This window comes from Mus musculus, chromosome 5, assembly GCF_000001635.26.
Source record: "Mus musculus strain C57BL/6J chromosome 5, GRCm38.p6 C57BL/6J".
In the NCBI taxonomy this organism is placed as follows: domain Eukaryota; kingdom Metazoa; phylum Chordata; class Mammalia; order Rodentia; family Muridae; genus Mus; species Mus musculus.
Genome location: NC_000071.6, coordinates 94,200,715 through 94,224,105, shown reverse-complemented (window position 1 = coordinate 94,224,105; position 23,391 = coordinate 94,200,715). Strand labels below are relative to the sequence as shown.

The 23,391-nt window shown below is 41.0% G+C and overlaps 1 protein-coding gene across 1 annotated transcript in view; it reads right to left on the bottom strand.

Moving 5' to 3' along the window:
• Nucleotides 1-3,012: 3,012 nt before the first annotated feature.
• Pramel38 (PRAME like 38) overlaps nt 3,013-23,391 on the bottom strand; it is a 60,692-nt gene continuing 40,313 nt past the window's right edge. Inside the window, exons 2-4 of the mRNA XM_006535305.1 lie at nt 5,795-6,108; nt 4,540-5,130; nt 3,013-3,580 (exon numbers count right to left, since the gene is read on the bottom strand). Coding sequence (XP_006535368.1) covers nt 3,013-3,580; nt 4,540-5,130; nt 5,795-6,081 — 1,446 coding nt within the window. The 5' untranslated portion in view covers nt 6,082-6,108. The remainder of the gene's footprint in view (nt 3,581-4,539; nt 5,131-5,794; nt 6,109-23,391) is intronic.

Below are 23,391 nucleotides of genomic sequence, written 5' to 3'. Positions count from 1 at the left end.
CTCCACATGCTCTCTTCACTGAGCCATACAACTGCTGTCACCTCCCCAGCCTGAAACCTGTTTGCTCAGGTTTCAGTGTTAGCTAGAAGAGAGCATCAGGGCGGAGCTTGCAGCCCCATCATTTTGCCACTCCCACTGCCGCTTACTGTTCTGGAGTAAGTAACACTTGGTCACTTGCAACTTTACTCCAGGATGATTTGGCAGGAAAAGGCCCCTTCCCCTGCTTCATAACCGAGTGTCAGAAATAGTAAAATCGAACCTTGATCAGACTGGCTGTCTTGTTTCCATCTTTATCGCACCGCCTAGCCCCCCACTCCTTCTCTTGCAGATTCCAAGATGCCTTTGCAGACTAGAACCCACACATGTGAGCCGCTGGCCAGCCACAACAAACTGCTACTGATCAACATCACCATTTTAATTAATTGAGCCATTTTTTATTTGTTTGTGAAATTGAGTCTTTATTATTTTTTTTTTTTTTATTTAAAGACTTCTTTGGCTAGGCCTATAGCTAAATGAGTATTATGTGGATTTGTGCTTGTGAAAGCCAGGGTCCACATAACCCAGAAAAGAGGGTCCTATCACCTGAAGACTGAGTACCTGTAAAGAACAACCTGATTATTTCCACTGAAATCAAACTTTGGTCCTCTGCAAAAGCAGCACATACTCTTAAGCTGTGAGCAATCTCTCTCAATATATGGCTTTCCAGTTTTGTTGAGTATAGCCTTTTGTAGAAGGATCTGATGGTGTTTTGGATTTCTTCAGGATCTGTTGTTATGTCTCCCTTTTCAGTTCTGATTTTGTTAATTTGGATTTTGTTCCTGTGCCCTCTAGTAAGTCTAGCTAAGGGTTTATCTATCTTGTTGATTTTCTCAAAGAACCAAATCCTCGTTTGGTTAATTCTTTGAATAGTTCTTCTTGTTTCCACTTGGTTGATTTCACCCCGGAGTTTGATTATTTCCTGCCATCTACTCCTCTTGGGTGAATTTTCTTCCTTCTTTTCTAGAGCTTTTAGATGTGTTGTCAAGCTGCTAGTATGTGCTCTCTCCCATTTCTTGTGGAGGCACTCAGAGCTATGAGTTTCCCTCTTAGAAATGCTTTGTGTCCCAAAGGTTTGGGTACGTTGTGGCTTCATATTCATTAAACTCTAAAAAGTCTTTAATTTCTTTCTTTATTCCTTCCTTGACCAGGGTATCATTGAGAAGAGTGTTGTTCAGTTTCTACGTGAATGTTGGCTTTCTGTTATTTATTTTGTTATTGACGATCAGCCTTAGTGCATGGTGATCTGATAGGATACATGGGACAATTTCAATATTTTTGAATCTGTTGAGGCCTGTTTTGTGACTTATTATGTGGTCAATTTTGGAGAAGGTACCATGAGGTGCTGAGAAGAAGGTATATCCTTTTGTTTTAGGATAAAATGTTCTGTAGATATCTGTCAGAACCATTTGTTTCATAACTTCTGTTAGTTTCACTGTGTCCCTGTTTAGTTTCTGTTTCCATGATCTGTCCATTGGTGAAAGTGGTGTGTTGAAGTCTCCCACTATTATTGTGTGAGGTGCAACGTGTGCTTTGAGCTTTACTAAAGTTTCTTTAATGAATGTGGCTGCCCTTGTATTTGGAGCATTTAAAAAAATATATATGGCTTTCTTGTTTAAGGAACTTGAATGCATGGTTATTTTTAGCAAATCTCAGGTGAGTTCACTGGTCCGAAGGAACAAGGCCAGAGAACTGGACATTCAGACAGGGAGTCAGGTTGTGGGGAAAGACAGAAAAGAGCCTGAGAGAGGTTTGTTGTTTCTTTGTCTTCTTCTATCCCTTAAGCCAGCCTAAATGTCCATGTGTCCAACAATAGCTGATTCCTTTATCCACCTTTTGAATTGTGACAAGCCTTGCATCAATGTGTACATTTTGACTTATCTCCAGAGGGCATCTGTTGCCGAGGCCTTAAGTTTAGCTATGCTATTCAATGCAGAAAATAACAATGATATTTAAACAGAGAACTCATGTTCTAAGTGTTCCGTAAATACAGAGTAACGATAAATTGTTTTATTGATAGTTTACCATACAGAAAGGGTTAATGACTAGGCAAAGGAGATTTTTCTATTGCTTTTAATAAAATTGAAGACTTAAAATACACGTCTTTTTGAAAGTAAATACTTTATGTAGCAAAGGTACCTGCATAATAGTGGGCACCTTTTTATACACTATGGTTACTTCATAGAGTTTGGGACTCCATAGGAATAGAGCTCTAGAGACATGTGGCATAGACTGTATATAGAGGTTCTTTTTAGTAAGCTCATTAAGGCATGACACAAAGTTCAGGAGTTCAAAGCTAGAATGGAAAGCCTGTTTACTTTGCTCTATGTTGTCTTCTTACCTTTAGGCATCTTTGAGGGGTCCAAGGTGCCTTGTGGTCTCAACATACTGGATATTAACCATCTGTGATCATTTTAATCCCTCTTCACAAGATTTATGTCTATGTTGCTCACATTAATGTAAATGTTTTGTGCACATAACTGATCAGCCACCCAAAAGTGTTATACGTGTAGCCCAGGCAAGAGACTAGGGAAAGATGTGTCAAGAAAACTTTTATTTTATACATGCCATATTCACCTGGAACTTTGCTTCCTTCATAAAACAACAGTGTCTTTCCAAACCTGGACCTATTCTATCATCCTGACACTGAACCTGGTAGTAAGGTTGGAAAAAGTCCAAGACCCTGGGAAGACATCATCCAGGTTGATAGGTACACAAAAAGCATCTATATATACTGTCTGGGCAGAAGCCACATATAAATGCCAAACTGTTTTTCTGACTCCATCATGCCCCTGGTCCAACAGTCTATTGGAATAGTCCACATTTCAATCTAAGCATTCAGGGTCCCAGTCACTACCCATCTCTTTACTTCTAACCATATGGGAAGTGTCTGAAGTCACAGTCTCTGAGCACCTTGGATGAGAGATGTGTCCCAAGCATGTCATTTATTCATAGTCAGAATACCTGTATCCATTTTTACTGCAAACAGGAACAAAGCCTTGCCCCCTGGCCATAGACACAGGTCTTGCCACAATTTTGGCAGACATTTGTTGCAAAAGATATGCTCTTAGGCTCTCTTTTGGCCCTGAGGGTATCCATGAGCTCCTGACAAAGTTCCACAAATCTTTCTCTGGAGACATGACCCAATGCATCATAGCACTCCAGAGGGACAGGGTATTGTTCCACATTCATCTTGCTCCAGGTGGCTGTGTGCTGCAAAAGGTCCTTCAGGATGGCCATGGAGAAGTCATTGCTGTAGAAGTTGATCTGGTTGAGCTGAGAGCATTGACTGAGGGCAGGTAAGAGGACAATGAGCTGGGAGTCCTTCATGCTACACCACTGAAAATCCAGAGACTTAAGAGTACCTGCCAGTTTTCCTAGGAGACCTCTCAGAGGCATAAGATCGAGAGCAAATAATGTCACTCCTCTGATTTCCAGATTTTTTAACTTAAAAAGGTTGTGACAGCAGGAAAAGGAATCCAAGTCTGTCTGTGAAATTAGGCAGTGAGTGATGGAGAGGGTCTGCAAGGGCGTCCTCAGGCACCTAGGGATAGAGGAGACCAGAGGGTTAGTTCTGGCAAGTGGTGTTGTAAAGGTTTGGCTGGGATGTACACAGTGGTAGAATGAACCAAGTGCCCCAAGGTCAGTTTAAGTAAATGATCAAGGACAACATCTGTGATGCTTCCTGTTGGAAACTGCTCAGTCATGACAATCTCGCAATTCACCCTTGGGCCTCACCCTCAAGCCGAAAACCAGTTCATCACTTAAGCTAAGAAGGCACACAGAAGCTGGGCTTGATGGCACATGCCTTTAATGCCAGCACTCAGGAGGAAGAGGCAGGAGGGTTTCTGAGTTCCAGGACTACACAGAGAAACCCTGTCTCCAAAAGACCAAAAAAAAAAAAAAAAAAGCAAGCAAGCAAGCAAGCACACAGAAGATTGAGCTTCCAACCCAAGAAACCCCTGACAGGATTTTGATAAACTCATTGAATCTGCATTCTATCATTCCCTCTGCAGTCATGCTGGCTCTAAGTTTCAGTCCAAGTTATACTCCTTGTCCCATGCACTCAGTGCTGCTTGGGCTCGCTCAAAACATTTCATCCAAGGGAACTGGGCAGAGATAGAAGGCTGTTCCCACAGATCTGAGCATATAGTTCATGTTCACACTGAGCTGATGTGTACCCTGACACCTTACTACACACTCCCCTGCTGGTCCCTTTCCATTTGATTGAGTGGGCATGATTGACGAAGAATTACAACCCATGCTTACTAGAACTGACCTCCCCTTAGATCAAATCACTTCTGTACTCCATGAGTGCTTATTTCAGTTGACTGAATTAACTTGTAAAATTTCCCTTGCATATCTCAGTATACATGGAAACAAGACATAACTTTCAGAGTGTTATGAGTATCTAAATTTTGTTCCTAGTGAGTGGCAGGCATTATGTACCACTAATCCTTAAGAGAAGAGAGACAGATTTGCTTTGGTAGCTGACTTGCTTACCCTAGGATCTGATGCAGGTGGTCTCTGAGAAAATGGACACGTTTCATGAAGACATGTTGGAGACAGTTGAATTTGGAAAACTGAGAAATAATCTTTTTGATACACTTGACTTTTGAGGCCCCTGTTATATTCATAATAGGGGAGGTATTCTTGTGGAGTGGTGCCAGGAAGACTTTTTCAAGATTTTTCATCTGCCCAAAGTAGGGAGCAAAATGTGCCAGCCGCAACAGAGTCCAGTCGGTATACAGTTCTAATTCTGTAATGTGCTCTGGATGAAAAACATTCATGATTTCTCTGATAACTTTGTCTGGTGCATCCCAGATCTTCATCTTTGTACAGCAGAAATTTATGGACCCCTTTCTCTGCTTGGCCCAATTCAAGAAATATGCTTTTTCTTCATTGAGCTGAGAACTGATTGACAGATCAACTATGATCTTCAGACGCTGCCTCAGTGCATATCTGGGAAGGGCCTTCACTACTTGCTTTTCATCCAAGGTCTCTGCATCAGAGTCACTGTCATTTGCATCGCTCCCTATGTTCCAGAAGACATGGTGCACATTTCTCATGTCGAGAACCTGAAGTTTTGGCCTCCTGTGGGTGAAACTTATGAATGTCAGCAGTCTTCTTGATACATATGTCTAAACTCAGGTCTCCTCCCTGCTAAAGCTTTTTTTTTTTTTTTTTTGAGACAGGGTTTATCTGTTTAGCCCTGGCTGTCCTGGAACTCACTCTGTAGACAAGGCAGGCCTCAAACTCATAAATCCGACTGCCTCTGCCTCCCAAGTGCTGGGATTAAAGGCGTGTGCTACCATGCCCCACACTGCTACAGTCTTTGTTTTTAAGCACTTTGATATCCAAGGTGGACTCAGGCATGCTACAAAAGCTTTCCTGGGCTTCTGTACACTTGAATACTTTTCTTTCACTAAGGTATACATCATTTCTATTACTATTTCTACTACTATTATTATTACTATAATAATAATAATAATAATAGTAATTATTATTATTATTATTACTGTGAAGGCCAGGGATAGGCTCATTCTACTGTGAGGCTAAGTCTACTCTAGTCCATATTCAAGTCTAATCCATATCCAAATGTGCTCTCTACAAGTAAAGAGTAGATTTCAAGAACCTTGTGTCTCTGCTTGTTTATGCAATCAGAAGCATCTAATAGACTTAGGACAAAGCCATTCTCCCTGGCAATGTCTACTGTGTACTCTTTACGCTCCCATATACAATACTTGGATATGCTTACCCGGGGGGAAATTTTCTTGTCAGTCTCCTGTCTACACCATCTAGCAGAGCTTGCAAGGTTTCCAGGTTATGCATATTTATCAATGACCCCACAGGGAGATATTGGAAAGGCCAGGCTGCCACCATTGTCTTTATGAGCGAGTTGTATCTGCCAGCAAAGGCCTCTTGGAACAGCCATGGGACGTACACAGCTGGCACGTTCTCCAGAGGGGATATGGCCAAAGCCTCATCTCTCAGCTGTGTCTGCCTTGCTCGCTTCTGGAGTGTGGGTGGGGTCTGACCACTCATCCTCTCAGGTCTTCAGGAAGAAGGCTCCTGGGGAAGCATTTAGAAAAGAATACATATTCAAGACAACTTTATACTACTTCCTCACCACCACATTAACCATTTAGTTTCTGAATTACTGCTCTAGAGTTACAGTGCTAGAGACATCAATTTATTTCTGTATCCTAAACTGGTGGTGTAAAGACAGACTCCCACACTGGCATCATGGGAGCCTCTCTAGTACTCTAATGGACACATAATTTTGGGGTCAAAATATTTTTATGTGTTTCCCTTTCTTTACAAAGGAAAGAATGAAAGGAAGCTGACCTGTCCAACACGTCCAGTTATTTGAGGATCTCGAGGGGACCTCCTCCTAATAACTTAATGGGAGGTAGAGAGAGACGAGGGCCTTGTACGAGTAAGGACACGGAAACCGTTCTGAAGTTGTATCAAGACCCCAATGTATTGAGAAAGATCCAAGGCTTAAATGCACAAGCAAAAGGGGAAGTACAGACACTTATCAGTGGGAGGGGGTGGGCCAATACAGGCAAAAGGAGAAGTACTTATGGGAGGGGGGCAATAGAAATTCTTTCTTTTGGCAGCTACACAGGGAAGCAGGAAGCTTGGTGGTATCAGGGTGTGGTCAGGACATCAGTGATGACCTAGGGCTAGAACATCCCATGGTTCTCAGAATCCATGTGTCCCTGGCCCGCTCTTGACCCCTTTTTCTTCTCGGTGGGAGAGGCCCAATTCAGAGATCAAGAGTTGTCTTAATAGCTCCCAACAGGAAGCAAAATGGAAGAGATTCCCAGGACCCAGTACAGATGATCCTAGCTGAAATATGGAACATAGAGGAGATAGAACTTGAAGAGGACACCCCAGTCGATATGCATGGCTCCCTAATGAGGGAAGGGGCCACTCATCCATCTCAAAAATTTTAACCTAGAATTGTTCCTGACTAAAGGAAAAACAGGGAAAAGAGATAGTTCAGAGACTGAAGATTAGGCGCTTGAGAGACTGGGATCTTGGGATGTATAAAATCAGCAGACACCAAACCTAAACACTATTGCTGTTGTCAACATATGACTGTCCTCTGAGAGGCTGTGCCACCACCTGTCTAAGGACAACTGCAGATACTCACAGGCAACCTTTGCATTGAGCATGTGGACCCCAATGGAAGAGATAGGGAAGGATTTAAGGAGATATAGGGGATTACAACCTCATAGGAAGAAAAACAACATCAACTAAGTGGACCTCTCAGATTTCCCAGGGACTAAGTCTCCAAACAAGGAGCATACATGAGTGGGTCTATGGTTCCTGATAACATATGTAGCAAATGGCTTATTTCAGAGAGGAGGCTCCTTGTCCTTTGGAGGCCTATTGTCATAGTGAAGGGTGAGGCAGGAGTGTGTGGGTAGGTGGGGGAGTAATGTTTTAGAGGTAAAGGGAAAGTATCATGGGAGGGGGTTTGTGAGGTGAAGCCTGGAAGAGAGATAACATTTTAAATGTAAATATGTAAAATTATCAAAAGGGTGGGGTGATGAGAAGGAAGAATGTGATGAGGAACAAATGGCAGACCAGGAAGGAAATAATGACTGGACTGTAAAACTAAGTTGAAGAGAAATTGAATTTAGTAGTAAAAAAGAAAAAAAAAAAGGACAAACAACACAAAACAACAAAGAAACAGACCAGCAATCAAACAACAACAACAACAACAAAAACAAACAAGGAAAGAAACAATAATACAACCAAAAAGTTCCTGTGTTGTATAACAATATTGAATTTCCAGTAAGGAGGATAACATCTGTGGGTTCCTACCAAGACTGTCAGGCTCACCTTGGTTCCAAAAGCAGACGTTATCCAAAAACCACAGCTATGTGAAAATGATCTAAAGCAAAGACTAAGGTAAGACATTTGAGTAACTTACAAATGTAATTCCAGCTACCAGGATGATCAGAGTTAAAGATGATCAAAGTTACATGAGCTAGGGACTCACAAAAAAAAAAAAAAAATCATCATTTCAGTGAAAGGAAATATGAAAGACCACATTAGTCAGAATGATCTGATTTCAGCTAACCCAGAGCAACACGCCCAACATCTAAGAAAATTCTTGTGTCAAAAAATATATATCAAGCACAGTAATGAAATATACAAGTTATCTTAGAGATATAGTGGAGATGAGGCTAAAACGTCATCGGGAATAAAATCCAAGGTCTTCAATGTGTTTTACTAAAGAGACAGAAAATGAAATTTCCTGTACTACCCCGGAATCTAAAGGGTTTCAAATCAAACTGCTTGACCCTAGGGAAACCAATTACATACCAGTTCTGAGTACTGCAGATAGGTCTCTGAGTCCTAGACAACCCTGGTAGTTACCCAATCTCCAGATCTGAATATTTTCTGTCTCCACTGAAGCCTCTCTGAATAACCCTTCCTATTGCAGCCATGTAATTCAACCTCAAACTAGAATTAGATTGGATGGTTAAACTCTGCCCTTTTAATTCTATATGTAACATCCAGCCATTTCATTGATTGCACCAGAGCTCTCAATGAGAATACCTCCATAGCATACCATACCACCCAAACATTTCACTTGTTACTTAATAAAACATCACTGAATTTGTAGATTTTCTCCTTCATTTGCTTTATGATTACATAGTTTTGAGGTTGCTACAGGATTGGGTCTTGCTGTGAAGCCAGGGTTGTTTCTAAACTCTAAGTTCTAGCAATCCTCCTGCCTCAGCATAGTTTTTGCTGCTAGGATTACTGTTGAGAAACACCACACCTGGGCCAATTTTATTCATGTGCACAAAGTCAGTCTGATTTGCCTCAGATCAGGGTTTAATCTATTGATGATCATAGACAGAAAATAATTCATCGATATTATTGTAACTGGATCTGGGACAAAGAGTTTTTAATAGACAGGAGTATGTTCTGGAGCTCAAGGCCTGAATTGGATGTTTTTTCAATAAACTGCAGTAGCACCTACATAAATGTTAGAGGAAGGAGCATTGTCTGATTCCATTAACATTGTCCAAGTGTGCTGGGTGTGCACTCAGTGTGTAAGGAGCTACCCAGCATACAGCCATTCCTCTCTCCAGCACTGTATGCAGCAGACATAATGGCTATGCCTGGAAACTCAACAGTTCAAGAGTTGAACTGTTGAAGCCGGGGAATCAATTCAAAGCTGTCCTCAGCCTTATGGTAAATAGAAGGACAGCTTGAGCTTACATTTGAGTCTACTTCTAAATAGACCTAAAGGCAAACAGAAATTGGAGGGTCTGAGGGAGATGTTGCCTTTGGCTGACAGAAAACAGATAATGTGTCAGGTTTGATATGACCAGAATGATTTGCCCAAGATGAAATCAGGAGTGGGACATGTGCCAAAGAGTCTGCTCCACAATAATGAGCACCTATTAATACTCTATTCTGAACACCTACGTGGTGGCTTGAAATGATCTGTAACTCCAGTGTCCGGAAACCTGAAAACTCCATCTGACCTTCTTGGACATCAGGCGTTCATTTGCTGAACATTCATACATTCAGGAAAAACACCAAAACATGGAGAACAAAACGTTTTTTGTTTTGTTTTGTTTTGTTTTGTTTCAAGACAGGGTTTCTCTGTGTAGGTCTGGCTGTCCTGGAACTCACTGTGTATACCAGACTGGCCTCGAACTCAGAAATCTGCCTGCCTTTGCCTTTCAAGTGTTGGGTTGGGAATAAAGGTGTGTGCCACCACTGCCAGGCTAAATCTTTAAGAGAATTAAATTTGTAAAAGGAATGGTGGCAAACACCTTTAATCCCTGTACTCTGTAGGTAAAGGTAAACTGGGCACAGTGAGTTCAAGGCTAGTTTTATCTAAGCAGATAATTCTTAACCAGTGAAGCCTAAGGACTAAGGGTCTGTTTTACAATTAAGGCAGAGCAGGGTGGGGTAGCACCTGACTTTAATCCCAGCACCCTGGAGGCAAGGGGAGGAGCTGGATCTTTAGACCCCAGACTGATCTACAGATTAAAGTGTGGGACAGGGAGGGCTCCAAAATAGAGAAACACTCTCTCAAAACCCAAACCAAACCAAATAAAAACAAAATCTAGTTAGGTGAGAGATGCTACAATAGGCCTTTAATCTCAGAAGTAAGGAGGCAGATGTAGGTGGACCTTGGAGTTTCAGCTAGTCTGGTCTACAATTTGAGTTCTGGGTCAGCCATGTCTGTTAAACAGAAACTCTGTCTGAAAAAAACTAAAAACAAAAAATGGAACAAAAAAGTGTTTTCTAAGAAAAAACTTTAAGGGAGCTTACTTAGTAGGCTGTGAGTTCCTCAGTGATCAATGGCACTTGTTACCAAGCCTGAATTCAGCAATGGGACCCACAGGTTTAAGGAGAGAAACCACTTCAGGGTCTAGTGGTTTCTAGACCACCAACACATTTTTGGGATCCAGCAAAAATATGAAGACATTGATGAAATACAAGTCCTAGGTAACTGTTACATATTGTAGTATGACAAAACAAAGAAATGGAGGATAAAGAACCAATGAAAAACCACAAGGAATACATATAGATACAGGACAGGATCTCACACACACAAGAATCCAATAAAAATACAAAATTGGTAGCCCTAATATATGAGCAAAGGTCCCAAAGGGGATAAAAACTCTGTAGAAGTCCAACAGCGTAAATTAACCGGGACCTTTGGGGCTCTCAGAAACTGAAACCCCAACCAAAGAGAACATGGGCTGGGCATAGGCCTCCCCACACAGATGTAGGAGATTTTTAGCTTGGTCTTCACGTCGGTCCCCTAACAACTGGACTGAAGGCCACTTCAGAAGCCATTGCCTGTTTGTGGGGTGTGTTCTTCTAGCTGAGCTGCTTTGCCTGGCCTCAGTGGGAGAGGATATGCCCTGCCTTAAAAATACTAAAAGTACCAGGGTGTGGGGATACCCAGGGAACTTCCACCTACTCAGAGAACATGGTAAGAAGGTACCTAGAAGTAGTGTACTAGGGTCTGACCTGGAAAAGAACAGTTAGTGGGGGATTTAAGGTAAATTAAAAAAAAAGAATTAAATTAAAAAGCAAATCCAAAAAAAACCCAAAAGAGGCCTGTCAAAACATTATGAGACCTAGGACCTCCAAAGAGGCCTCTGAGTTCACTTTGTGTTGGCCAGTAGACCTGCCCATATGAATGAGACTTGTACCCTCAAGGAGAGTCCATTTGAGAAAACTAATTTTTCATTTGTAAATGGTTTTCAGTAATTTCTGGGTTTGGGATAGGAACTTGTGTCAGTCTACTTTTTTCTCAACACTGATACCCCATGTGGAATAGACCCACACAAGCCCTGAGAATTCTACTTTAGTCTACTTTAGTCTCTCTCTGTGTGTGTTAGTTCTCCTGTGTTTGTTTAAGAAGCTCTGGCTTCCTTGATGTCCACCATTTCCTCTGACTCTATTCCTCTTTCTTTGTTCTCTTCTACAGGATTCCCTGAGCCTTTCCCCTTTAGGTCTGAATCATCCAAGGTCTCTGTGTGAGTGTGTGTGTGTGTGTGTGTGTCTGCATGTTGTCATAGTGCTTATTAAGTCTAGGAAAGGGAAGAGGATTCCAGAAACACTGAAGCTAAAGGTAGTTCCAAGCCACAATCACACTTGTTGGGCATTGAATTTATGTGTTCTGCAAATATCAGGTATTCTGAAAATCTCCTAATCCTAGAGATTTTATCTCTGCCCAGGAAACCCTGATCATCTCTCCATGTCCACTGATCCTTCCTTTCTCAAACCTGCTCCGACTTTTTAGAATCATTGATGTTATGCCTCTCCCTGACACACTTTTTAACTTGTTTTGAAAATATTTTAATATAGAACAGGTTTGCCTCACACTATCTATTACAGCAAAGATACCATTGGATTTCTGAGCCTCTATTCAGACTCACGTGTTCTGGGAACACAGGCATGCCCCATTTGTCTAGATCATGCAGTGATTTATAACCTTAATTGTGAATGCCAAGCAAGGACTGTACTACTGGAGTCACACCACAGAATTCCCTCCAAGGTGGATGAAGCCATCCTCCTGGCTCTGCTTTCTGAGTACTACCATAGTAGAAGATTGGCAAAGCATAAAGCTCACCTCTTTATTCCAGAACTGATAAATAACTGTAAAATGTGATCAAGCCAGCTCTGTCAGGCAACAGGGTCTCAAGGTAGGGAATGATGATTGAAAAGACAATGACCATTAGACAACATTATTCCATGACTCCAGCCAGTGCTACGTCCTAAGCAGATTCACTTTTCTCTAGTCTGCTTTTATACCAGTCTAAATACATGCAAAGGATAAAGTCAGTTTTAGGTCAAAGAACAAACAAGGCAATAAACAATGTACCGAGTAAGGGGTCCCCAATGGAGATGTTAGTAAAAGGACTGGAGGAGCCGAATGGGTTTGCAGCCCCATAGGAAGAGCAACACAACCCAAGAGCTCCCAGAGACTGAAACACCAACCAAAGTGTACACACATAGGGACCCATTGCTCTAGCTGCATGTATGTCAGTGGATGGCCTTGTTGGGCATCAATGGGAGGAGAGGCCCTCAGTCCTGTGAAGGCTTGATGCTCCAGTGTAGGGGATGCCAGGTTGGAGAGTCAGTAGTGGGTGGGTATGGGATCACGTTTATAGAAACAAGGAGAAAGGGGTTTGGATGAGGGTTTCCAGAGGACAAAATGGGGAAGGGGAGAACATTGAAATGCAAATAAATAAAATAACCAATAAAAAGTCTATTGACAAAAACAAACAAACAAACAAAGTCCCCTGATCACTATTTCTCTGGGCTTATCAAGATGAACAAGGTAAAACAATTGCCACACATTCCTCTGCCGAGTTTTCCTTGAGCTTTGCACTAGCCCAAGATAAATATTCTTATATGAGCCTACTGCACTGTCCTAGCCCAATGTCAAATTCTTGCCCAATTCCTACAAGTAGGCCCCAAAGGTTCTGCACAAGGGTATTTGTCATGCCCTCTTACAATGGTATTTTATGGTTTTGTGCATGTATTTTCAAGGACATATTATGGCTCCCAGGTGAATTTCCCTCTGGCCCATGCTGGTCACAAATGAGGAAAACATAACCAGGTGTCTTGGCTCACATAGTAATCCTTCCAGCCGGAAGACCAAGGCAAGAAGATCCCTGGGAATTGAAATTCTAAATTATCCCTAGGTAAAGAACAACCATGTTGTCTCAGAATATTATTTGAACCAAGAAGATCAAGAGCAAAAAGGAGAATAAAGAAATCGTTCAAACAATAAATAACCAAGCAAGCAAACAATAAAGTTCAATATGAAATATGCAACAGAGGGGAGACAGAACCTTAAGAGACCACCTCCAGTGGCTAGGAATGGCTTCTAGTTGAGGGAAAGTACCACACACCCATCTAAAAAAATTTTTTTTTTTGAGACAGGGTTGCTCTGTGTAACCCTGGCTGTTCTGGAACCCACTTTGTATACCAGGCTGGCCTTGAACTCAGATTTCTGATTGTCTCTACATCCCAAGACCTGAGATTAAAGGTTTGTACCACCACCGCCCAGCTACCGATCTCAAAAATTTTAACCTAGAATTGTTCCTGTCTAAAGGAAGAACAGGGACAAAAACTGGAGCAGAGACTGAAGAAAGAGCCACCCAGGAACAGGCATCCTTAGATCCATCCCATCAGCAGACATCAAAAACCTATAGTATTGTTGATGACAAGATGTGCTTATATAAAGGAGCCTGGTGTGGCTGTCCTCTGAGAGGTTCTAATAGCACCTAAGACAATTGCAGACATTCACAGGCAACCATTGGACTGAGACCAAGGACCACAATCCTCTACAACAAATGTATTCCTAGAAGTATCACCTTCTCTGATCTGAAGTAGTATTACATGCCCATAGTATAACGAAAACTGTGTGGTATTGGCAGTAAAACAGATAAATTGATCAATGGAATTTAACTGAAGACCCAGAAATAAACCCACATAGCTATCAAGCATGGACGCTAGACTTTTAACAGAGAATGCTAAAGAGACATTGTAAAAAAGAAATCATCCCTATCCAATTGTGCCTGTCTAACTGGGCATCTGCATGTATAAGAAAGCAAACTGCTCTGTATTTATTATCCTCCAATACTCTCAAGTCTAACTGATCAAAACCTCAACATAAAAATGGATACACAGCATGTAACACAAGAGGAAGTGGATGTACTTGTCAAGGTTTTCTAGAGTTAGAGAACTTACTGGTAGTCACTGTATAGTAAGGGAACTGATGATGACTCACAGTCTGTAGTCCAACTCCCCAACAATGGTCAGCAGCAGATGTGAATGGAAGTCCAAGGATCTAGCAGTTGCTGAGTCCCACACACACAGAGAAGAGAGAGTCTTTCTTCTTCCACTTTTGTGTAAGTCTCCAGTAGAAGGTGTGGCCCAGATTAAAGGTGTGTACCACCACACCTAAATCTGGAACTTACTTTGCCCCAGATGACCTTGAATTTATAGATCTCCTTGCTTTAGTCTCCTGAGATTCATAGCCACAATGCCTCGAGATCTCCATGCCAAGATCCAGGGCAGAATCTTGTATCTCTCAGTCTCAAGATCAGGATCACAGGTGAGCCTTCCAATTCTGGATTGCAGTTCATTCCAGATATAGTCAAGTTGAAAACCAGAAATATCCACTACAGTGGGGGATTAGCCTTGAACACACTGACACAGGAGATAAATTTCTGAACAGAAACCCATAGCTCAGGCAATAAGATCAGCAATGAATAATGGCACTTGATGAAACTGAAAAGCTTCTATTTGTCAAAGGAGTTCATCAGCAGGCCAAAATTGCAGCCTAAAGATTGGAAGAACATCCTCACCAACCCACATCTGACAGAGGGGTGATATCACTATAAATGGTGATAACCCTATAAATACACAAAGCATTAGATATCCACAAACTAAATACCTCAATTTAAAAATGGGGTACTATAGAATTATACAGAATATTTCAACAGAGGATTCTCTACATGCTGAGAAGCACCTAAATAAATGTTCAACATTCCAAATCATCTGACAGATGCAAATCCCAATGACTGTGAGATTCCATTATGCATATATCATTATGGCTAGGATCAAAACCACCACTGACAGTTCATGTTGGGGAGTTTATGGAAAGAGGGGAACACTTTCCCATTGCTGGTGAGAGTACAAACTTGGACAACCACTTGTGAAATAAATCTGACACTTTCTCAGAAATGTGAGAAACTGCCTACCTTCTAGACCAGTTTTACCACTCCTAGACATATAACCAAAGAGGACCCACAATACCAAAAAGACACTTGCTCAACTCTGTTCATAGCAACTCTCCCTCAACTGAAGACACCAGGCCTTCTGATGCTCATATGAACTCAGAGAGGCTGAAGCAGCATGCATATGGCTTGCACAAGCTTGTACCACATCTCATAACAGCCTTGAGAGAAGTAGTAGATATACGTTCCCATTCCCAACACAGAAGCTATCTCCAATCCATGAAGACTTGCAGATGAAACTCTGCTCCAGTCAATTGGAGTCTCCACGTGGAAGCAAATCCCACTATTAAGGAGAGGCTGAATGTCCAGCAGTTGGTGCCAAAACAAAGAAACTCAAAGGCATTTTAAAGCTTTTGTCTGAGAAGAATGTATCAGGCCCCTTTGTTTATTTATTTTGTTTTGCTTTTAAATTACAGTTCCTTTGTTTTTATAGTCAGGTTGCAAATTTCCTGTTTTTACTGGATTCCTCTGTCTTTGATTGTGCTCTTTATCTGTAAGGGATAGTTTTAGTTGTTGTTTTTGTTTGTTTGTTTGTTTGTTTCTTCTTTTTGGGTCTCTCTCTCTTTTTTTTTCTGTTGGTTTATTTTGTCCTGTTTCAACTAGTGTGTTTTTCTTTTGTCTTTGATTTCTGTTTTGTTTATTTGCTTTTGTTTTGTTTTGTTTTGTTCTGTATTTTCCAAGTCATGGTCTCATTGTAAGTCAGACTGTTCTGTAACTCGCATAGTAGACCAGGCTGGAGGTCTTCTTGCCTCCTTCCAAGTGCTGGGATTACACTTGTGTTCTACTGCACCTGGCTTTGTCTCAGGATTCCGTAGAAGCACTGGCTGCTCTGACACACAGCTCTGGTTTATTTCCCAACATTCACATGGCAACTTGTGTGTGCTGTATCCCTAGTGCTCTTAACTCCTGAACCATTTCTTCAGCCCGTACTAGGGAAACCTCAAGAAGGGACAACTTTGGACATTGTGTACACATGATGCCACTCGAGCTAGCCAAGCTAAAGGGTCATACTACACATGGAGGTAGAGACAGGATCTTCTTTAGTTTGAGTGTAGCCTGGGTTATAGATGGAAACAGTTTCACAGAGACAACCATAAAGAATGGGTGCTGGGGTTCAATACAGGAACGGTTTTCAATATTTAGACTTGATAAGAGAGAGAGTACAATTCTAGAAGCTTGAAAGTAGGGAGCTGTAGTTCCCTGGATTATGAGAGAACCAGGAACATGGAGAAGGCCTTTGTCTCCTTAAAATGAGCTTTAGTCTTAAGAACAGGTTGTTTTCTTTTTTCTTTTTTTCTTAGATACTTTCTTTATATACATTTCAAATGCTATCCCTAAAGTTCCCTACAGCCTCCCTCCACCCTGCTCCCCTCCCCACCCCCTCCCTTCTTGGCCCTGGCATTCCCCTGATCTGGGCATATAAAGTTTGCAATACCAGCCAGGCATGATGGTGAAGCCTTTAATCCCAGCACTTGGGAGGCAGAGGCAGGCAAATTTCTGAGTTATAGGCCAGCCTGGTCTACAGAGTGAGTTCCAGGACAGCCGGGGCTACACAGAGAAACCCTGTCTCGAAAAATCAAAAAAAAAAAAAAAAACAGTTTGCAATACCAAGGGTCCTCTGTTCCCAGTGATGACGGACTAGGCCATCTTCTGCTACATATGCAGCTAGAGATATGAGCTCGGGGGTACTGGTTAGTTCATATTGTTGTTCCACCTATAGGGTTGCAGACCCCTTCACCTTGGGTGCTTCCTCTAGCTTCTCCACAGGGGGCCCTGTGTTCCATCTTATAGATGACTGTGAGCATCCATTTCTGTATTTGCCAGGCACTGGCAGAGCCTCACACGGGGCAGCTATATCAGGGTCCCTTCAGCAAAATCTTTCTGGCATATGCAATAGTGTCTGGTTTTGGTGGCTGATAATGGGATGGATCCCCCGGTGGGGTAGTCTCTGGATAGTCCATCCTTTCATCTTTGCTCCAAACTTTGTCTTTGTAACTCCTTTCATGAGTATTTTATTCCCTATATTAAGGAGGAATAAAGTATCCACCCATTGGTCTTCCCTCTTCTTGATTTTCTTGTGTTTTGCAAATTGTATCTTGGGTGTTCTATGTTTCTAGGCTAATATCCACTTATCAGTGAGTGCATATCTAATGACTTCTTTTGTGATTGGGTTATCTCACTAAGGATGATAATCTCCAGATACATACATTTGTCCAAGAAATTCATAAATCCATTGTTTTTAAAAGCTGAGTAGTACTCCATTGTGTAAATGTACCACAATTTCTGTATCCATTCCTCTGTTGAGGGACATCTGGGTTCTTTCTAGCTTCTGGCGATTATAAATAAAGCTGCTCTGAACATAGTGGAACATGTGTTCTTATTACCAGTTGGAACTTCTGGGTATATGCCCAGGAGAGGTATTGCTGGATCTTCCAGTAGAATGTCCAATTTTTCAAGGAACCTCCAGACTGACTTCCAGAGTGGTAGTACAAGATTGCAGTTCCACCAGCAGTGGAAGAGTGTTCCTCTTTTTTTTTTTTTTTTTTTTTTTTTTTTTGGTTTTTTTGAGACAGGGTTTTTCTGTGTAGCCCTGGCTGTCCTGGAACTCACTCTGTAGAACAGGTTGGCCTTGAACTCATAAATCTGCCTCCTGAGTACTGGGATTAAAGGTATGTGCCACCATGCCTGGCTTTTGTTGTTGTTGTTGTTGTTTTGTTTTGTTTTTGTTTCTCTCTCTCTCTCTCTCTCTCTCTCTCTCTCTCTCTCTCTCTCTCTCTCTCTGTCTCTGTCTCTCTCTCTCTCTTTCTCTCTCTCTCTTTCTTTCTTTCTTTCTTTTTTTTTTTTAATTTTTTGAGACAGGGTTTCTCTGTATAGCCCTGGCTATCCTGGAACTCACTTTGTAGACCAGGCTGGCCTCAACCTCAGAAATCCACCTGCCTCTGCCTCCCGAGTGCTGGGATTAAAGGCGTGTGCCACCACCATGCCCCGCTCTGATTTTGTTTTTCAAGACAGGGATATTCTGTGTAACCCTGGCTGTCCTGGAACTCACTTTGTAGAACAGGCTGACCTCTTACTCAGAAATCTTCCTGCCTCTGGCTCCCGAGTGCTGGAATTAAAGGCATGTGCCACCATGCCTGGCTAGTGTTCCTCTTTCTCCACATCCTCGCCAGCATCTGCTGTCACCTGAATTTTTGATTTTAGCCATTCTGACTGGTGTGAGGTGGAATCTCAAGGTTGTTTTGATTTGCATGTCCCTGATGATTAAGGATGTTGAACATTTTTTCAGGGGCTTCTCGATCATTCCTTATTCCTCAGTTGAGAATTCTTTGCTTAGCTCTGAACCCCATTTTTAAATGGGGTTATTTGATTTTCTGGAGTCCAGCTTCTTGAGCTCTTTGTATATATTGAATATTTGTCCCCTATCAGATTTAGGATTGGTAAAAATTCTTTCCCAATCTGTTGGTGGCCTATTTTTTCTTATTGACAATGTCTTTTGCCTTACAGAAGCTTTGCAATATTATGAGGTCCCTTTTGTCAATTCTTGATCTTACAGCACAAGCCATTGCTGTTCTGTTCAGGAATTTTTCCCCTGTGCGGATATCTTCGAGGCTTTTCCCCACTTTCTCCTCTATTAATTTTAGTGTCTCTGGTCTTATGTGGAGGCCTTTGATCCACTTAGACTTGAGCTTTGTACAAGGATGGATCAATTCACATTCTTCTACAAGATACCACCAGTTGTGCCAGCACCATTTGTTGAAAATGCTGTCTTTTTTTCCACCGGATGGTTTTATTTCCCTTGTCAAAGATCAAGTGACCATAGGTGTGTGGATTCATATCTGGGTCTTCTATTCCATTGCTCTACCTGTCTGTCACTGTACCAGTACCATGAAATTTTTATCACAATTGCTCTGTAGTACAGCTTTAGTTAAGGCATGGTATGGTGATTCCACCAGAGTTATTTTTATCATTGAGAAGAGATTTTGCTATCCTAGTTTTTTTGTTATTCCAGATGAATTTGCAGATTGCCCTTTCTAATTCGTTGAAGAATTGAGTTGAAAGTTGATGGAGATTGAATTGAATCTGTAGATAGCTTTTGGCAAGATAGTCATTTTTACTGTATTCATGCTTCCAGTCCATGAGCATGGGAGATCTTTCCATCTTCTGAGATCTTCCTCATTTTGTTTCTTCAAAGACTTGAAGTTCTTATCATACAGATCTTTCACTTCCTTAGTTAGAGTCACACCAAGGTATTTTATATTACTTGTGACTATTGTGAAGGGTGTTTTTCCCTAATTTCTTTCTTATCCTATTTATCCTTTGTGTAGAAAAAGGCCATTGATTTGTTTGAGTTAATTTTATATCCAGCCTTTGCACTGAGGCTGCTTATCAGGTTTAAGAATTCTCTGGTGGAATCTTTAGGATCATATATATATATACATACTATCATATCATCTGCAAATAGTGGTATTTTTACTTCTTCCTTTCCAATTGGTATCCCCTTGACCTACTTATGTTGTCTAATTTCTCTGGGGAGGACTTTGAGTACTATACTGAATAGGTAGGGAGAAAGTGGGCAGCTTTGTCTAATCCCTGATTTTAGTGGGATTGCTCCATTTAGTTTGATGATGGCTACTAGTTTGCTGTAGATTGCTTTTATTATGTTTAGGTATGGGTCTTGAATTCCTGATCTTTCCAAGACTTTTATCATGAAGGGGTGTTGGATTTTGTCAAATTCTTTCTCAGCATCTAACGAGATGATCATGTGTATTTTGTCTTTGAGTTTGTTTATATAGTGGATTACATTGATGGATTTCCATATATTAAACCATCCCTGCATGCATCCCTAGGATGAAACCTAGTTGATCATAATGGATGATTGTTTTGATGTATTCTTGAATTCAGTTAGTGAGGATTTTATTGAGTATTTTTGAAGCAATATACATAAGGGAAATTGGTCTGAAGTTCTGTCTCTTTGTTGGGTCTTTCTGTGATTTAGGTTTCAGAGTAATTGTGGCTTCATAGAATGAATTGGGTAGAGTATCTTCTGTTTCTGTATTGTGTAATAGTTTGAGGAGAGTCAGAATCAGGTTTTCTTTGAACTTCTAATAGAATTCTGCACCAAACCCATCTGGTTCTGGGCTTTTGTTTGGTTGGGAGACTGTCAATGAATGCTTCTACTACTTTGGGGGATGTGGAACTGTTTAGGTCATTAACCTGATCCTGATTTAACTTTGGTACCTGGTATCTCCCTAGAAATTTGTCCATTTCATCCAGGTTTTCCTGTTGTGTTAAGTATAGCTTTTTGTAATAGGATCTGATGGTGTTTTGAATTTCCTCAGGTTCTCTTGTTATGTCTCCCTTTTCATTTCTGATTTTGATAATTAGGATACCGTCCCAGAGGCCTGTAGTGAGCCTGGCTAATGGTTTATCTATCTTGTTGATTTTCTCAAAGAACCAGCTAGTGGTTTGGTTGATTCTTTGAATAGTTCTTTTTGGTTCCACTTGGTTGATTCTGCCCCTGAGTTTTGTTATTTCCTGGCTTCTACTCCTCTTGGGTATATTTGCTCCCTTTTGTTCTAGAGCTTTTAGGTATGCTGTCAAGCTGCTAGTGTATGCTCTCTCTAGATTCTTTTTGGAGGCACTCAGAGATATGAGTTTTCCTCTTAGGAATCCTTTCATTGTGTCCCATAAGTTTGGGTATGTTGTGGCTTCATTTTCATTAAACTCTAAAAAGCCTTTAATTTCCTCATTTTTTCATTGACCAGAGGAATCATTGAGTAGAGTGTTGTTCAGCTTCCATGTGAATGTTGGCTTTCTATTATTTATGCTGTTATGAAGATCAGCCTTAGTTCATGGTGATCTGAAAGGATGCATGGGACAATTTCAATATTTTTGTATCTGTTGAGGCCTGTTTTGTTGACAATTATATTTTTGATTTTGGAGAAGGTGCCATGAGGTGCTGAGAAGAAGGCATATCCTTTTGTTTTAGGATAAAATGTTCTGTAGATATCTGTTAAATCCATTTGTTTCATATCCTCTGTTAGTTTCACTGTGTCTCTGCTTAGTTTCTGTTTCCATGATCTGTCCACTGGTGAAAGTGGTGTGTTGAAGTCTCCCATTACTATTGTGTGAGGTGTAATATGTGCTTTGAGCTTTACTATAGTTTCTTTAATGAATGTGGATGCCCTTGCATTTGGAACTAGATATTTGGAATTGAGAGTTCATCTTGGAAGATTTTACCTTTGATGAGTATGAAGTGTCCCTCCTTGTCTTTTTTGATAAGTTTGGGTTGGAAGTCAATTTTATTCGATATTAGAATGGCTACTCCAGCTCGTTTCTTCAGATCATTTGTTTGAAAAATTGTCTTCCACCCTTTTACCCTGAGGTAGTGTCTGTCTTTTTCCCTGAGGTGGGTTTGCTGTAAGCAGCAAAAAGTTGGGTCCTGTTTGTGTAGCCAGTCTGTTAGTCTATGTCTTTTTGTTGGGGAATTGAGTCCACTGATATTAATAGATATTAAGGAAAAGTAATTTTTGCTTCCTGTTATTTTGTTGTTAGAGTTGGGATTCTGTTCTTGCTGATGTCTTCTTTTAGGTTTGTTGAAGTGTTATTTTTTTGCTTTTTCTAGGGTGTAGTTTCCATCATTGTGTTAGTGTTTTCCATCATTATCCTCTGAAGGGCTGGATTTGTGGACAGGTATTATGTGAATCTGGTTTTGGCATGGAATACTTTGGTTTCTCCATCTATCATAATTGAGAGTTTTACTGGGTGTAGTAGCCTGGGCTGACATTTGTGTTCTCTTAGGGTCTGTATAACATCTGTCCAGGATTGTCTGGCTTTCATAGTCTCTGGTGAAAAGTCTGGTGTAATTCTAATAGGTCTGCTTTTATAAGGTACTTGACCTTTTTTCCTTACTGCTTTTAATATTCTATCTTTAATTAGTGCATTTGTTGTTCTGATTATTATGTGTTGGGAGGACTTTCTTTCTGGTCCAGTCTATTTGGAGTTCTGTCAGGCTTCTTGTATGTTCATGGGTATCTCTTTCTTTAGGTTAGGGAAGTTTTCTTCTATAATTTTGGTGAAGATATTTATTGACCGTTTAATTTGAAAATCTTCATTCTCATCTATACCTATAACCATAGGTTTGGTCTTCTCATTGGACACATCCTGGATTTCCTGGATATGCTGGGTTAGGATCTTTTTGCATTTTGCATTTTCTTTGATTGTTGTGTCCATGTTATCTATGGAATCTTCTGCATCTGAGATTCTCTCTTCCATCTCTTGTATTCCTTTGCTGATGCTCGCATTTATGGTTCCTGATTTACTTTATAGTGTTTCTCTCTCCAGTGCTGTCTCCCTTTGGGTTTTCTTCATTTTTTTTTCCATTTTTAGATCTTGGATGGTTTTGTTCAATTCCTGGACCTGTTTGGTTGTGTTTTCCTGTAATTTTTTAAGTTTTTTTTTTTTTTTGTGTGTGTGTGTGTGTGTGTGTGTGTGTGTATGTGTGTGTGTGTGTGTGTGTGTGTGTGTTTGTGTGTTTGTCTTTTCTCTTTAAGGTCTTTTACCTGTTTAGCAGTTTTTTCCTGTATTTCCATCAGGGATTTTTGTTCTTCCTCTTTAAGGGTTTCTACCTGTTTAGCAGTGGTCCCCTGTATTTCTTTAAGTTAGTTATCCATTTCCTTCTTAAATTCCTCTACCAGCATCATGAGATATGATTTTCAATCTGAATCTTGCGTTTTGTGTGTGTAGGGGTATCCAGGACTCGCTGTGGAGGGCATACTAGATTCTGATACTGCCCAGTGTCCTGGTTTTTTGACTAGGATTTGCCTCTTGCCATCTGGTAATCTCCGGTGTTAGATATTCTAGGAGTCTCTGGCTGGAGCTTGTTCCTCCTGTGATTTTTTAGCCTCTGTCAGCACTCCTGGGAGTCCCACTCTCTTTTGTGTCCCAGTGGTCAGAACACTCTCTGCGGGCAAAAGCTCCTCTTGCAGGAAAGGTACACAGAAGTGTCGAGCTTATATCCCCCTCCTAAATCCTGGGG